This window comes from Olea europaea, chromosome 8 (assembly GCF_002742605.1).
Source record: "Olea europaea var. sylvestris chromosome 8, O_europaea_v1, whole genome shotgun sequence".
NCBI lineage: Eukaryota > Viridiplantae > Streptophyta > Magnoliopsida > Lamiales > Oleaceae > Olea > Olea europaea.
The window spans coordinates 15,689,790-15,706,715 of NC_036244.1; the positions used below are offsets into that span (position 1 = coordinate 15,689,790).

The following is a 16,926-nucleotide window of genomic DNA, read 5'->3' on the forward strand; positions in this document are numbered from 1 at the left end:
TTTTGAGGGGGAGGGGGTGGGGGGGGGGAGCATCTCTTATCTCTTTCCAGCCACCAAGCATCTCTTATCTCTTTCCAGCCACCAATAAATTATTTCTTATTACAAACCACAATGACAATAAAATGTCTTTTAACATATTCAAATGTTGGAGAAAAAACACCAAATAGTTGCAGCATAGACAACAGAAGCAGATAAACTTACCGAATAAAAATGAACAAAAGCAAATCCTCTTGAGACATGGGTGAATTTATCTCTAACAAGTCGCAGATCCTGCAAGTGTTTAAATCAATACAGCTCCTGGATGAAAGAATATAATACTAACCACAACAATATAAGTAAATACTGCACCTTAAGAGGAGCATGTTTAGAAAACTCATAACGAAGCATTTCCTCATCTGCATTTTCATCCAATCCACGAACAACAAGAACATGGGTAGGACCTGAAAACACATCAACATAGAAAATATTCAATACATGATTGTCATGCCACTTGAGAAAAATTGTGTATTTACAATAAACGTGAGTAGCACCTAAAAGTATATAAACATAGCAGATATTCTATACATGCCTGTTGAGAGAACTGGTGTGTACCACTAACCTGTTTCTCCTCTCTTCCCAATAGGAGCTAGATTTGATGATGTCATATCAGCTTGGGGAGCATCCTCCATTCTTGGTTCATTACACTGATTCAACAGATGAAAATAATCCCAATTACTTGGTAGAAATTATTAGTGAGCAAAGTTCATTCATACATGCTGAGAAAGCTTCTCTTCACGCATCTGTGCAATCCCTCTAGTTATTATTAGTTAAAATTCACAGCAAGACCAAAGAACGAAGATTATGCACATTCAAAATTGAATGCATCAACTTTATGTTGAGACAGCCAAAAGCAATAATACTCAAGATCAGCCAACTATTGCACCCAACCAGCAATACATGGATTCATGAACCATGACAAATTCTGCAAGCAAAAATCTAGAAACATAGGCTCTAATGAAAAGTACGTCACATCACAATCCAAAAAGACTTGCTTAGGGAAATCATTGTAATAACGTATTACTTCCAAGTAAATAGGCAGGGAAAAGAAAACCTGAAAACAGGATGTTCTCCGAGCAAAATTGACACAACCACAAATGGTGCACATCCAATCAGATGGTACGGTAATACTTCTGTGATTACCATGGCCTGATCTTGATGCATGATCTGTTCCAAGCGGTCCACTAACCCCCCCAGTTGGCTTACTACTGCAACAATAGTCAACTTTAATAATGACAACCGACAATATTTAGGAAATATATTTTTTTACAGCGGCATGAATTCGCTAGGATAGAATCAGCATTGATCGAATACAATGCAATAAATTTAACAGCATGCACAAAAGCTTCCAAGCATTGGAACAATAATTCACCATCTGCATGCATATTGAAGAAAAAAGTCAAACCAATTAATGAATCCATAAGACATCTCCAATTGCTGAAGCATTGTAGCATTAAGAAGGTGGAGAAAGGTAAAGAAAAAAAATGACAAAAGAAAAGGCAAGATTTGATAATAAAATACCAGATAAAAACTTAAGGCAATATAAAGCTAGAAGATGAAAATGACGCAGGGGATAAAATGAGTCTATAACAAAATACAGCAAAATCAACTGAACTGAACTTTCACATGATCTACAGGCACATGAATAATCCACAAGCATTTGTAGTTAAAAGCACTAGGAAGAAGTGGTAGATAGAAACCTACCAATTCGATTTTTCGATTAAGGGTCCACAAGTATATGTGTCAAACTGAAAACAATGGTACCTCGCCCCTAACTTTTGTATAATCTGAAGTAAAAAAGGAAGAAGAAAAACTACTGCACCAGCCAATGCCTTCTACACCCAAGTCATTCTAACCTATTCAACAGCTTAGTCATCTCAACGCAAATAAACTGAAATTATGCAAGTTGACTACTTGTGTACCAATCACAAAAGTTAGGTATATATACCTATATTCAAAGAAGAGGTTCCTGCCATCTACAAGCAGACCTTCATCCCCAAGCCTAGTCATCATTGCCTGTGCAGCATCCTGTTTAAGAACATGAAGTTTTTTAGCATTGAATAAGTGTCATATATATATAGTCAGGATATTGTTGGTTACGTACCACAGAAGGGAAATCGATAAAAGCAAATCCACGAGATATGCCGGAGCTTCGCTCTTTGATCACACGGACATGACGAAGAGGTCCCCACTCAGCCTGATACCAACAAACAAGATTCATACAAGTTGTAAACAAACAAGATTGACACAATTAAGAGATAGTGTCCATGACAGAAATTTGAAAGGATGGAGAAGAATAAGAGGAGTTACAAGGATCTGGTATAAATCTTCTTCAGTTGTCTTTTGAGAAAGACCCTTCACAACGACGGTAGCAGAGGGAGCCTATAAAGAGAGAGCATGCTGCTCAAGCCTTCGATCTTGTGAACCACAAAAAATAATTGAGATACATGGAGAAAAAGGAACATACAACAGAGTAATGGTCATGCCGACGTCTATCTTCACGATCACTTGGTCTGCTACTTCTATTGTGCCGACCATCATCATAACTATCTTCTCTATGACTTCGACCATGACTCCGGCCTCGAGGAGACCTAGACCATGCAAGATCATCACGACCATGAGAACGTGAACGAGAACGGTCGTGCCTTCTATATGGGCTTTCTTCTCTTTCCCGACTCAAGTCTCTATTGTCACGCTCACGTTCACGAGATTCATGCCTCCTCCAGTTACTATCTCTCCTATTGCCTCTATCATAGTCTGAATCATAACTGTGTCTCCCATACTCAAGATCTCTTTCATGACTGTCCTCCCTGCTCCGACGTGAAAAATGAGATCTGTATTCGTAATCATCATATCCGTAATCGTCACGTTCACGGTCTCCATATCTAGCATGCCTGTCAATTCCAAGATCCCGATAGTTGTCAGTACTTAATAACCATCAAGAATTTATCACATTCCAGAATGTGTCAATTTAATGATACTCATCAGCTTCAACAAAAGAACTCATTTAACAATATAAATAAACATACAGCTTCTCATGTCGTCTATAATCCCTCTCAAAAGAATATTCTTCTTCATAGTTTCTCCTCCTTGTTTGAGGCCACATGCCAGCTGCTGGTGGTGGAGGTGGATAGTTATCCCTCTCCAATACATCCCGGTGAAAGTCACCCCTTGGATAAACATTGTCCCTTGAGAATCTTTCATCTACATACCTCCTATCATCATAAGGGTCACCAGCCCTGCCAAAAGAATAAGAGACGAGAACCGATAGAAGAAAAGTGAAAGTAATAGAAAAGGAGTAGAGTATATGGAGAATGGAAGATATGACATAAGAAGTTGACCATTGAAACTTATATCATCAAAGGTAAAGTAGATAAAAATAAATAAATAGCTCTCATGTAATTTTTCTGAGAATCCCATCTGAATGCCATCAGCCAGGGAGGGGAAAAAAATGTAAAAGGTAAACATCTAGTGCTTATACTTGGAAAAATAATAATAATAATAATTATCCTTCTGGCAATAAGCATCAGTAAAAACTCACCTGAAGTGTGAATCATGAACAGCGCCATACCCCTCCAAAGCCTGTGGATTCAAGAGAATAAGCTATGTCAGCAACTAATAATCATGGTTCAACGTAGGCAAACCGATTCCACATCCTCACTGTCCCATGGCTTCTCTCATGTTCTCTAAGGATGAGATGCCCAAAAAAATGGACAATCACATGAACCTAATTTTGCATATCATCCCACAAATGTGATTAAAAGGAAACCACAATTACGCTGTTATTTTCCCATCCTTGCTGCAGACCATAGCGGCCACGATCCATTGCTTCCAAAACAGCCAATCTTTCTCCTGAAAGCTCTTAATAATGGCTCAGAAGTTGCAAAAGCAAGATGAATCAAACCTTTCCTGTAATTGACGAACAAAGAGTAGTTATGCCATCATGAATCCAGAAACAGTCTTCATCAATTGGCTTCCCCTCTAATTGGCCCTCTAACTGACTTCCTTAAATAAAACACTTCCAAGGACATCCCCCTCAGATTCTTAAAACATAAAATTAAGATGGTGAGTGGGAAATCATTATATAACATTCTCTGCCTGTAGAGAGGGGTTAAATAATCTCCAGGAATCAAGTGTATGTATCACATTCAGTCTTTCAACAAAGGAAGCAGTTTAATGGCACAAGAAAGACATCATGACAGAAAAAAGCAAGCATGGTTTATAAAAACCCAATAGAGGTCCGCCTCGAAGAAGGCTAGCAAAAAAGTGCCGCGAGGCGCTGATTGTGAAGCAGTTTTTGTAGGCGTACGCCTCAGTTGAGAGTGGTATATGTCTCAAAGCACACCTTAATGCTTGTGAGACCCCCCCCCCCCCCCTCTTATTTTCTATACTTATTTACTTTGTTTTAGGTGTGGCCTAACAAGACATAAAAATTCTAATTGACCCATTTCAGGAATAGCCAACTTCCTACAAAAACATTAAAAATTTGTATTTCTCATAGATCCACTTTAGGAGTAGTCGATTGCCCCACCAAATAAAATAATAATTTATCGTCACTTTATAAATTTCTTTTGTTTGTTTGCAAACTTTAAATTATTTTATTATGAACTTTCAGGATTGTTTATTATTTATTACAACCTTTTTTTTTTTTTTTATATAAGTAATCTAATATTTTATTAATCACGGATAATACACAGGAAGCGTATTATCAATTTATAAAAGAAAGAAACGATATAAAGTTGGGCAACCCGTCTATACGAGTAGTAATCGCAGCATTAAACCAATTATACAAGGTCAAATAAAATGATTCTTTGATATGTTCTGTAGTCCTTGAATGATAATCAAAACAACGGCTGTTTCTCTCCCTCCACACACACCAAACGATGCACCTTCGATTGAGGTCCAAAACAAGCTGGCTCTCCTTACTTTGCACTTTAATAGGTTTTTACATTCTTTTTGTTTATATTGAGGCTTACGCCTTGCCTCATGAAGGAAATGTGTCGCGGTATCCAGGTACGCCTTTTTGAACATTAAAAGCAAAGAAATTTGTAGTCATCTGTGTGCAAGTGTTATGCCAAATCTCTGTAGCACAAAACCTTCAACTAGGATAGCATGTCCGCGTTCGACAGATGTTGGATACCAACATTTCTTGGACACTCTACTATGGTCATTTTTTCTTTTTAAAAAATATTATACATTTTTAACTCAAAGTTGTTATTAAATACGTATAGGTACTTATACTTTGAAAAGAAAATTAATAACAAGTATAACACTAAATTTATACTATGTAAATGAAGAAATACAAAAAATTTAATCAACGTGTTGACGACGTAACATGTCAGTACATTTTTGAAAAAAAGTGTCAACGTATCCAACATATGTCCGTATCGGTACTTCATAGGGGCAAATCTTTTTGCTACATGAGTTTTATAAGTGATTCCGAAAAAAAAAATTAAAAAAAAATATATATATATAATAATAATAATAATAATAATAATAATAATAAGAAGAAGAAGAAGAAGAAGAATAATAATTCTACAGTTCCAAAACAGGGTCAGTCTCTGTGACAGTGTTTGGCAAACTGCAAAAGCAGGTTTACAGATGACAAAGTATGACCCCACATCGATGAGGGTCATGTTTAACAACACTCTAAATCTGACAATCCAACCTCATGCTGCCTGATATGACTTTATCCTAGGTTCACTCTATTCTAAAGCAAAGTCGGGCTGAAACGGAACCTGACTAGATTTTCATCAATTTATCAACTAAAGATTCCTAAACAGAGCTTAACCATGATCAATAAGATGGCACTTCTCCATATACAACCCAAAAATTGAATACGCCAGAAGAATTATGCTTGCTAACTTACCATCAATATTGACAGAATAGAAAATAGCCAGTGTCATTAAATAAGAGCAACACAGTCAGCAGATGCCTTTACTTAGATAATGAAGCAAAAAGGGGACTCATGCAATGAATCCCATAGTAACAAGAAACTCACTATGACTCTGCACATAATTTTATTGGGAAAAGAAAACCATAATTGAGTTTCACTAACAAAATTTCAAGAGGTCCACAATGTAACAGAAGTGCATGAAGAATCCTATTTCTCTTTGGGAAGCCCCAAAAAAATTACAGAGATACTACATAAACATATCTTTAATGGTTATGTAGTTGCTACTTATCTTGACTCAAGTAAAATCTAAAAATGTCAAATTTATAAACCAGAAGACATTCTAATTTCTATATACAAAGAAAAAAAAAACATCAATGATGCAAGGAAATAGAAATCCAGTTTCATTAAGAATATGACTCTAGCAATAACAGTGGATGAAGATTTTCACGTTAAAACGCAACAGACCAGTCAGCATTCAGCACTGACCCACAAATAAGTTCAGTCCTCCGTCAAGAGATAAACCAGCAATACCATTGCAACCCCCCCCCCCCCCGGGGGGCGGTCAAAGAAGAAAAGAAAAACAGAGCCCGTTTTCCCATCCATCAAGCCCTTAGAAAAGGTCACACTTGCAGCTGACCTATTATTCAAAACAAATACAGAATCCGACTCCTTGGAAATTCTATCCCAACAATGTAGTTACCCGTTAACATTATCAAAATTATGCTAAGAAAGTTATGCAAAAGTTTCTCTTTTTTTTTCAAGATCGTTGTTTCAGTCATATTTTAGATAAATTAGAAATAAAATTAACCGAAAATAAAGCAAATTTCCGCGCATGAAATTGAACAAATAGACTAAAAATTGAAGATATTCGTGGACTAGATAAACATACAGCAAACACCAACAGTGATTCCAGTCCAAAAATATATCACATACCTTGAAGGACAGGTCTAGGATTTATTGTCTGTGAAAATGAATTCGAGATTAGGGATTTGATCCGTGCAGAAATGTTGACCTAATTCGATTTCGTTACAAAAATATTGAGCAAATGGGCATTTCGTCAATTAGTAGGTGTTATTTTGTCAATTAGCAGCCCAGCAAGGCAATTGATAGCAAACTTAAGAAAATACCCTTATTGTCCTTTGGAAAATGACAATATCACATTTACCGAATTTTTTTATCAAATCTTTTAACTATTACTCATAGCAGGAGTAGGGACCATGAGCCATCATTTTCAAATTCACGTGAGGCCCACCATGCATTGTGAGAGGGGAGACACCATTTGGTAACCCCCCTCGATACATATATGTTAATCCTTCGAAAAATCATACGAAAAATTTTTGAAAATAAAAAATACTATGTAAAGTCAAAGTGTCACTTTTTTTTAAAAAAAATTCTTAAAAAAAGGCATAATATCACTTTTTTATTAAACAAATGACATACAATGTTGCTTTTATTAAAAAGCGATGTTTGTCGTTAAAAAAAGTGGTAGAAATTTCAAAGCGGCAACCGAAAAAAGTGACATATAATAAAAAAAAGTAATAAAAAATCAAAAAAAGTGACATACTAAAACAAGTGATAAAAATTCAAAAAAATGACAGAAATTTAAAAAAGGTGACCCGAATTCAGAAAAAAAAAAAGTTACATATTTAAAAAAAAAGTGACAAACACTCAAAAGTGATACAAACAAAAAAAAAATAACAAAGACTCAAAAAGTGACAAACACTAAGAAAAATTGATAAACACTCGCTGAATAATTAGTATCTATTTTACTCTATTAAAACTTTTGGTAAAAATTTAGAAATAGCAACTGTTTTCAGTCTATTTGTTCAATCTAAGATGAGACAACGATAAAATTATTCAATTCCACATATTGATTGCATTCATGTATTCAATATAGTAATGATTGATCTCATATGTAAATAATCACATAATCAACGTATATAAAGTCAATTCATAAACAAATTAGTCAAAAGCTTAATTTCATAAGAGTCATTAACAGTTACAGAAATTCAAAATGGGTACTCAAAGGATCGTCACATGATATCCAATCTTGTTACATCATTGGTAGTACGTAAACTGCTAAGCAACATCAACATTCTTGTTATAGTACGTAAACTGCTGAGCGACATCAACATTCTGGAAATCACTATCGTAGATGGCTTAGTAGCACCAACACCCATTCCCAAAGATGCTTGCTTGAGAGGATGCTACCCCTTGAAGTGCATGACTACATGTACGCCACCCATCTTGCACATTGCAAGATGCCGTTCAAAAGCCAAAATGTATGTAGCTTGAAGGCCCGAAAAAGGTGAGCATATGAAGTTAGAAAACAAACCAAACATTGCCATTTTATATGGTGATTGCAAACATGGATGCCATATTTTCTTACTGTCTGCCACTCATCTTATTGCATTTGAACAGTTGTTGCCAAATGGTACTCGCATTTGATCGAGTCCACTATTGCAAGAAACTCAAAACATATTACAAGAAAAAATCAAATTTTGAAAACGGTTGTATCTATCGTAACAAAGTGAAGGCAACTCATTGCTGCTTGCATTTGGTTGAGTCTGTCATTGCAAGAAACAAGATAACAATTGATCTTATATACCCTTGCAAGCAATGCAAACCAATTTCAAGAATGAGTCCAAAATCAAAATTTATTCGACCATGAGAGCATCTCATCTGCATTTGTTATAGAACAAATTTTTTCTTCATCCTCAGTATTCATTTTAGACACCTTAGGTTTTTTTTGCACTTATCGGCTTCAACCTTTTGAAGGTCTAGCGTGATATCAACAATCGAATAGTATTGTTGCATTTAGAAGTTCGGAATCCAGTTCAGCCTCCTACGATGAAAAGCATCGAATTGATTCACAATCTATCAGAACACCACCTTCAGGTTGCCTCAAATGTTCACAGAGCACATCAATGACGACGTTGATCGCAGTAAGTTTCCCTCAAAACCACGTAGTGATAGCGTCCTTTGTGAAAGCCTGGACATAGTTTTCATCATCGCTCCCAGCTACAACTGAGGCTATTGTACCACCGCTGGGTAAGGAGGAGGGTCTTTGGGAGTTTCCTATAATTAGGAATCTAATTTGGGTTTTAGGAGTTTAGAACGTGTTAATTATGTGTTTAAATGTATTAATCATTTAATAGGGTGTTATTCAAATCCCTTCATTTTGAGGGACAGTGGGTTTAATTTTCCCATTTGGAAAGGGGAAATTTCAAAACCAAGAAATAAATTATCATCCATTTCAAAATTAAAAAATACGGTTTAAAATTTCAAAAATAAGATATTAATTAAAATTTATTTTATAAATAATTAATTAAATATATTAAAATAACAATTATACAATTTATAATAACAATTACGTATTTATAGGTCACTACTTTTTTTTTTATCATAATTAATTGATTACAAATTATTACTTGATCACAAATGAAAAAAATTATAAATAACAATTTATTTATTAATCACAAATAAAAAATTTTATAAATTACAATTTATTTGTTAATCACAAATCATAAATTCTATAAGTCAAAATTTATTTGACAATTACAAATTATCAAATTAATTAGTTACAAATTATTTCTTGACCACAACTTAATAAACTTAATAAATTATAAGTCAAAATCACATTTCTTAAATTATATATTATTTACTGGTCACAAAATTAACTAATTTATTGGTTGCAAGTAGTCTCACCCCATTCCATCTCACCCACTACCACTACCACTACCACTATCACCGTCGCCATGACTAGTATCACTATCCTCATCGCCACCACCTCACCAGACCAAAAATATCACTATCATCTCACCACCGCAACCAACATCATAAACACTACCATTCAAACACCACAAAAAAATCAAATTCAAAATAATGTTATTGAACAACCAGGTTGCGACTTCGTAGCAACCGCAACCGCTATGCCACTACATCACAACCACCACCAGCTTGCCGAACCGCCAACAACCCTACCACTTCACCGCCACAATGAACATCACAATCACAACCAACCAAATACCAAAGACCAAAAATCAGATGACTGGATAAAGACGGTGGCTGGGAACTAGATGCCAGAAGAAACCAAATGCCACGTGTTTGCAGTAGCGCCCAGAAGAATCAGATCGTAGTGCCTCGACGCCTTTTACCAGGGATGAAGACATTGACCGGGAATGGGATGCCGGCTGCTGAGATGTGTGAGATAGAGAGATTGGTATGTAGAGAGGAGAGGGAATGTTAGCTGTCATGAGAGAGAGAGAGAGAGAGAACATGGAGGGGAGAGTAATTAGGGTTTGTGATGAATTTTGGCAGGTTATTAATATTATATATTTGAATTAATATCTGATTTTTGTATAAACAAATTTTATATCTAATTTTTGAAATTGGATCTTAAAAATTCTGGTTTGAAGTAATTACCACTTTGAAAAGTCCTCATTGACCCGGCCGAATATGCACCACATTTTAATGATATTAAAGGTATATAAATTTTATATATTGTCACACTTTATATCTTTATATTTTTTTATTTGTCTTATTTTCAATCATTCATTAATTAATACATTATGTAGTTTATGATAATTTTTGTTCAAAAATTTTATTGAGAGGAATGAAAGATTATGCTTCCCGTAAAATTATGTAAAAAATCCAACAAAAACAAAATTGTGACCAAATATTTTTCCCTCGTTTTAAAGTGTGGTAACATAATTTTATAACGAAATTTATGGTTAAGGATGGTACTTGCTTATTAATAAAATATCAATAATAATAACCTGATGTAAAAAAATCATAAAAATAAATATGACAATGAATAATGGTTTAATCGTCCTTTGATTAAATTGTGCATTTGTCCCTAAGTTTTACCACTTGTCTAGCCGTACTTTTGGGCTTTGAACTTGTGCATATGAATGTCATTTATCGAGTTTGCGATAAATAAATTTTTAATATCAGTGGCCACCGACAACATCATTGGTATTATGTTTGTTAGTCATCGCAGAAGAATATCTGTCGACAATAAATAATCGTTAACGAAAATCGCTTAAGTATTGAAGTCAATACCTCCGATGGTAATACCTAAAGGTGATTACCAGTGGAATTTTAGCTAGTCATTGTTACCCAAGTTAGTTGAGCCGCCTAACCAAACAAGAAAATCTAGTACCTATTGATAGACGAAGGGTGAATTCATCGATGTTGTCACAACATATTGTTTACTTAGTCTTCTAAGCTCTTTATATAAATACAAGAGTTGGTAAATAAATTGCAAGAGGGTGTCTAATTCACACACTCAATTTGTTAACTGTGCTTAATCTTGTCTAGTTTTGTGCTTCACGTTCAACTAAAACTAAAAAGACAATGATCTACATATTATGGCGTTGATAAAATATTAATACAAAATTATTTTTCGTCCCATCAATCAAAAGGCAAAGTTTTCTGTTTACTGAGTATAAATTATTTAGCTGAAGTGAATATTCCAGAGAATATGACAAAAAACAAGTTGATATTTTGAACTTCAACTTGTACAATGGGAATTTCATTTCATCTTTGAATAACAGAGTAATAAGTTGCATAATCCTAGCTAATATTCTGTAAGCAAATTGGCCTCAATCTTGATCATCCACTTCATGAAAAGGAAGTGGTACAGTCTTCACAGCTCTGAATTTTCCAGCATTATTTAGATGCTCATTCTCCAACCTGTAAAGTAATATATATGATTATTACTTTTAAGTCCCAGGATTGTGCAAAAACACGTAAAAGTCCCAAGTTTAAGTCTCTTTGACATCGTTATTTATGGAAACCGTTCACTTGTGAGATTTTTGACGTGGGGGAACGTGTTGAAAACATATGTTTTTACCTGTAAAAGTTCCATTGGCCTCTTCTAACAACTTCAAGTGCTGCTAAACATAGTCCGGTTACTCTGTAATCTACCCTTCCAAATGTGTAGTTAAAAACTGTTTGCAACCATGCTAGCCTGAGAAAAAGGTTCAACCCCTGCACAAAGTAGCATAGTTGGTCAAGATCTTTGAAAAATATAGATTTTGCCCTGTATGTTTGTACTGATGTGCTCATAAGTATAAAGACAAGAATAATGCTTGTAGTACATAATTATTTGAGGCTTAAATGCCTATAATTAAAGTGGAGAATCAGAGGAGAGGGGCATATATACCATGGAGAAAAAGTAAATGAACTTTTTCTGAAGCATTAGTTCATCTCTTAGCCATGGATTCTTGGAATGAAACTGGAGCAAACCCCAGTCCTTTACAAAGTCCCAATACAGTTGATACAAAGTTGCAGCACTTGAAATGACTACAACTAGGCAAAGCCTTCCCACACTTTTTTCTTTCTCGTATGCTACTTTAGCTCCGGCTGCCAGCATGGCAGACACGTATTTTCCAAGGTTGACAAGGTGGCTTTTATGCCCTTCGTCAAACCATCGACGTGCACACTGTAAAACAATATCAAAATTCATGGATAAATTTATATCGATAATCTAAAATTAATCCGCGTAAGGGAAAAAAAAATCAATGCTAAACCTGCATAGCCCTCCAGTAGTAAGGTAAAAAGGAAACTGCATAAGCAAGGTCCCTATAATACGTGGTTCTCATACAGTATCCATAATCCTGAGTTTTGTAGCTCCCAGTTATATAGTAGCATGCTACATATTCCAGGTTCCTTAGCATTGGTACCTGATTTATAGTAGAAACATATACTCCAGATTGTTACTGAGTGTTTAGAATGTAAGAATTCTTGTAGTATCTGAAATATCATTCAATTAAAGCACTAAATACCTGGCTACAAAGTTGATCAGCCATGAAAAAGTCGAGCATTACGACCTTATACAAGGGAGATAAGATAATGTTCCGCATTACAGAAAGGAAGCGGAAACGACTTGATTTGTAGATAATGTTGAAGGGGCACACCAAGACTAGTAGAAAAACCTGTAAAAGAATTTGTCTATTCTTTTAGTGGCTAGAATTTCTAAGAAATAAAACTTATTTTAATATTGGTACTACTTTTACTTGAGAACTGTAATATCAAAAAATTACCAGGAGCAGAAGGCCAGGGATGATTTGAGCTTGGGTAGAAGAGTAACCTTTTGACACGAGGGATAGATGAACGAACAAGACCCCGACTACAGCAGTCATTGATGTGGTACAAATCAAGAACACATCTCTGTACTTCAGTTCTTTTGTTGGAGACAGCTCAAATATGAAGCTATAGTTTATTCGAGTCTTTCCCCACATAAAAATATTGCATCCATATAGAAAGAAATGTAGAATTAGTAGGCTAAACATGCTGCAAAAATTAAAGACGAAAATTTCAGTTAGCAGCTGTAGAAATTTTTATCAATCGTCAAATATGGATACAGATAAAAATCAAGCACTTGCCTGAGGACAGGGTAGACTGTTTCCATGTAGACTGTATTTGATTCAGGTCTATACATCCCTGTAATATGAGCCATGATGACATATCCAACGAAAAGCGCAAGGAAACATCCAGAAAACAAGCCTGGTTATTAACACGAAAAAGACACAGGATCAGTAGAATCTCTTGCAATATTAAGCTGTATAATAATTTTATTTATTAATTGGGGGATACATTGTAATAATATCCATATTATAACTATTTTTACGAGGAACGTTAGAATTTCTTGATGATATGTTGGATTAATTGACACTTCTTTCCTTATTTTTTGCCTCTCTTTTTTAGAGGGCTGAAAATGAGACTTGAACCCGTGGTCATTAGGCAAAGACACGGGGCATAGTCGGAAGGTCTATGTAGTAGGCCTTGTATTAAACTTTCAATATGTGATCGACATCACATTAAGGAATATGTACTAGAATTCATGGTATGCTTGTCTCTAATATGTTAAGCACAGGCTCAACATTAGTACATTTCTCATTAAAGTCTACTGCTTACACAGCAAGGCACCACACTTTGGAGACATAAAAGAGCCCCCTTTATTTTATTTTATTTTTTGAAATATTTAGGGTGGTTCTTTACAATTTTAGACATGGGCCTTTCTTTATAGCCCACTTCCAAAAAGTTGACCATATTTGACCACTTTTGCTATAATTTAGTGGCTGATTCGAGGTTATCAGGCTTTTCCTGTGGACCTTTTAGTTTTTTAATCTTTATTTTGTATTATCTGATCATCAAGTGAAAAACAGCTGATAAAGAATGTCTGTAGTACTTAAAAAGAAACGAGTTGTGTATATATTTTTCTTGAATAATTTCTTCTTTTTGGCAACTTGCAACACTGCACATTTGGATTTGATTGCAAAAAACTCACCAATGAAAAATGTCACGCTGTGTGATTCTCTACGCTGGGTCGGTTTAAGGTATTTCATGGCCTTTCTTCTGTCATCTTCAGCAAAATGCTTAATGAAAAGCTCCTCAACTTCATCTGCTAACTTCAAAGCCTGTCATTGCTCAAACTAATTAGGTTTTTGAAAATTTTTATTGGGAGAGACAAGAAAATCTTGGGTAGATAAATGGAAATCTAGAGCCATTTCTCAAGAGAGGAGGAGGCCACTGTACAGTCTGATCAGTCACCACTTAAAACTGTCTAAGAATAATCTGATGATGGGATATTTCATACCCCACATCCAATCATCTCCCAATCAATGATACTTTGTTTCGCGCTCATGAGATAATTACTAAGGATTTTACTAAAGATTGTTACGTTTTTGAACTGAGCAGAGTCGAGAATAAAGGATTTATATAGCCGACCTCAAATATATCAAGAACAATGTTTATTTATTTATTTTGGTTGTATTGTAACTTTTTCGGATTTGTGGCTTACCTTGTCTGAACTGTTGAAGTAGGAGCTCTCAACCACTCTTATGTAAATGGGAAGAACTTGTTTGTTAGTCACCTGAAAATACATAAAGTCTGTTGGCCATGATGAATGAAAAAGGAAAAAGATGAATGTCCACAAAACTAAAAAGTTAAACACATATACTTACTTTGTCAAATTTCTTCATAATCTTTACAAAAGCAAGCATGTTTAAGTGCCTGATAGTTTACAAAAAAAAAAATTTGTAATGCTTTTAACAGGACAAAAATGATATTCCAAAAAATAATGTACTGGCATGTTGTTGTTCAAACCTGTATGTTTTGAGGTAGCCTAATCCTTTGTAAAGCTCGATAAATGCTCCTCTAATCATTTTTTCAGCGTGATGTAGCTTCGTTTTGTTAATATGCAATTTATTTTCATCTGAACCACATTTCTTGGATGACTGATTTACCAAATCATCCCAGAGTAAATAAGTGATAGACGAAAATGTTCTGGTTGGATTTGTCATAGGAATGTGAATTCTTAAGTTCTTTCCTTGGTAGTTAATCATTCGACCCGAAAGGGACCTAAATTTCCCATCCTCTTTTTTCATCCTCATTGACTTTTCCAGTTCACCAGATGTTGGACACTCTGTGCATTGCATATCATTTTTGTCTGATTCGTCGGTTGAGTTCTCCAGCCCCTGTTGTTGTTCTGTCCTGTCCTTAACTGACTCTTCATCTATGGCCAAATAGAAACAAACAGACTGAGATTTTTTTAAAAACACAAGTAACTTGAACTTCCAAGAAGCATGAAAATGCAAGACTCAGAGATTGTTCTTTTAATTTTCTTGAAGTCGAGAAATTGTATTTGCTATGTAAAATGGAGTAGAGAAGGATACATAATGTTATGACACCTTGCTAGATGAATAAGAAATTTGTTACTTTTTAACAAAAAATTCAAGAATTATATTAGAGCGCTTGCTTAACGTAAGTAATAATAAGCACAAACATATCTTAACTCTATGGCCGTAAGAGAGAAAAACCACTTATTCATACTTTAGTGTTAATGAACAAAACATTAAGGGCACGTTTGATGCAAAAATAAAGACAGTTTTGTTCATCATTGTTGAGTCCAATGAACTAAACATGCGGCAAGATGAATCATTTAGGCAGAATGTCAGTTTAGTATTTCATAATAAGAACAGAGGATATTTGTTATTTACCACATGATATGGTGCCTGATATTGAGTCCTCCTCTTTCGAGTCCTGAAAAGGCCCTTTAGCGCGTTTTTGCTTCAACGCAGTTTTAAGCTCAATGAGAATCTCCATTTGTTTCTTCAATGAATCACCCCTTTCAAGAAACTCCTTCTCTTTTGTTCTAAAAAATTGATTCACTTTGTTAAGTTGAAGATCAAGACACGCAAAAAACTCGATGGCAGCATCTGTATCAGAAAATTGCTCAAGCAGCTCCGTTTCATACGTATCTCCCAAACTAGCTGATGCTGCAAGCTTCTGATGAACCTTCAAGAAAAATTACAAGAAATTCAATGAACTTATTGTCAATATAATGGATTCAATCTGACAGAATCTTTATATGACACATTGCGATAAAAAAGCATGTAATGGAAAAAAAAGGCTTACTTGAATGACTTTGTGTTCTCTTTGCTTAGGGCCAAGAGAAGTGTACTTGTTTATGTAGGAAACTAGTTTACTGGAAAAAGAACTAGTTTGTTTTTCACTTTCTGTTTTCTCATTATTGAGGAGATGGATTTTCTTGAGGTCCTTCTTGAGTTTCCAGTAATCAACGAAGGCCTCTTTCCATTCGGGAACCAGCTGACCTTCAAATTGCTTGGAAAATTTCACCATTTTGTTGAATAAATTTTTTGCACTTAATACAAGGAAAAAAAATGGTATGGATTTGTGTTTGTGAGTGTATCAGTGGAGGACTATGGTCGCATTATTTATGGAGTGGAAAAGGAATTTTGATTGATGGGCTAGTACAGATGCTAGACAGCACATTCTATAATATCCTTTTGCATCTTATGTCATTTTATGCTCATTCCACTTAATGGTTTGGTTCGCCGGAAAATTTACCAAACTGATGCTGGATTTGGTGACTTCTTAGCCAACATCGAAGGTACAAAAAGCTCGTAAAAGGGGGGCGAATTTAAAGAAATTGAGAATGTCACCAAATGATATGGAATATGGAT

General features: G+C 35.0%; 2 protein-coding genes across 5 annotated transcripts in view; both read right to left on the reverse strand.

Annotated features, from left to right (window-relative positions):
• LOC111398956 (SUPPRESSOR OF ABI3-5-like) overlaps positions 1–7,010 on the reverse strand; it is a 12,712-nt gene extending 5,702 nt beyond the window's left edge. The window contains exons 1-12 of one of the 3 annotated variants that reach the window (XM_023026135.1): positions 6,866–7,010; positions 3,815–3,945; positions 3,578–3,618; positions 3,066–3,275; positions 2,504–2,921; positions 2,347–2,418; positions 2,141–2,233; positions 1,985–2,064; positions 1,091–1,244; positions 599–683; positions 349–440; positions 202–270 (exon numbers count right to left, since the gene is read on the reverse strand). In XM_023026135.1, the coding sequence (XP_022881903.1) occupies positions 202–270; positions 349–440; positions 599–683; positions 1,091–1,244; positions 1,985–2,064; positions 2,141–2,233; positions 2,347–2,418; positions 2,504–2,921; positions 3,066–3,275; positions 3,578–3,618; positions 3,815–3,862 (1,362 nt within the window). In that variant the 5' untranslated portion in view covers positions 3,863–3,945; positions 6,866–7,010. Of the gene's footprint in view, positions 1–201; positions 271–348; positions 441–598; positions 684–1,090; positions 1,245–1,984; positions 2,065–2,140; positions 2,234–2,346; positions 2,419–2,503; positions 2,931–3,065; positions 3,276–3,577; positions 3,619–3,814; positions 3,946–6,865 lie in introns of all 3 variants that reach the window. The other 2 variants (XM_023026134.1, XM_023026133.1) reach the window with 2 other exon arrangements.
• Positions 7,011–11,416: 4,406 nt separating this feature from the next.
• On the reverse strand, positions 11,417–16,723 carry LOC111398957 (phosphate transporter PHO1 homolog 1-like). 2 transcript variants are annotated; one of them, XM_023026137.1, is made up of 13 exons: positions 16,358–16,723; positions 15,955–16,237; positions 15,047–15,455; positions 14,905–14,953; positions 14,742–14,813; positions 14,229–14,358; positions 13,324–13,444; positions 12,982–13,231; positions 12,724–12,873; positions 12,469–12,621; positions 12,102–12,380; positions 11,790–11,926; positions 11,417–11,629 (listed from the first exon to the last, which is right to left on the reverse strand). In XM_023026137.1, exons 1-13 carry the CDS (start codon positions 16,580–16,582, stop codon positions 11,539–11,541), a joined length of 2,349 nt encoding a protein of 782 aa, XP_022881905.1. In that variant the 5' UTR covers positions 16,583–16,723; the 3' UTR covers positions 11,417–11,538. The 2 variants fall into 2 exon arrangements, with proteins under 2 accessions (XP_022881905.1, XP_022881904.1); XM_023026136.1 differs by having other exon boundaries at positions 15,940–16,237; positions 16,358–16,721.
• Between the last annotated feature and the right edge of the window lie 203 nt (positions 16,724–16,926).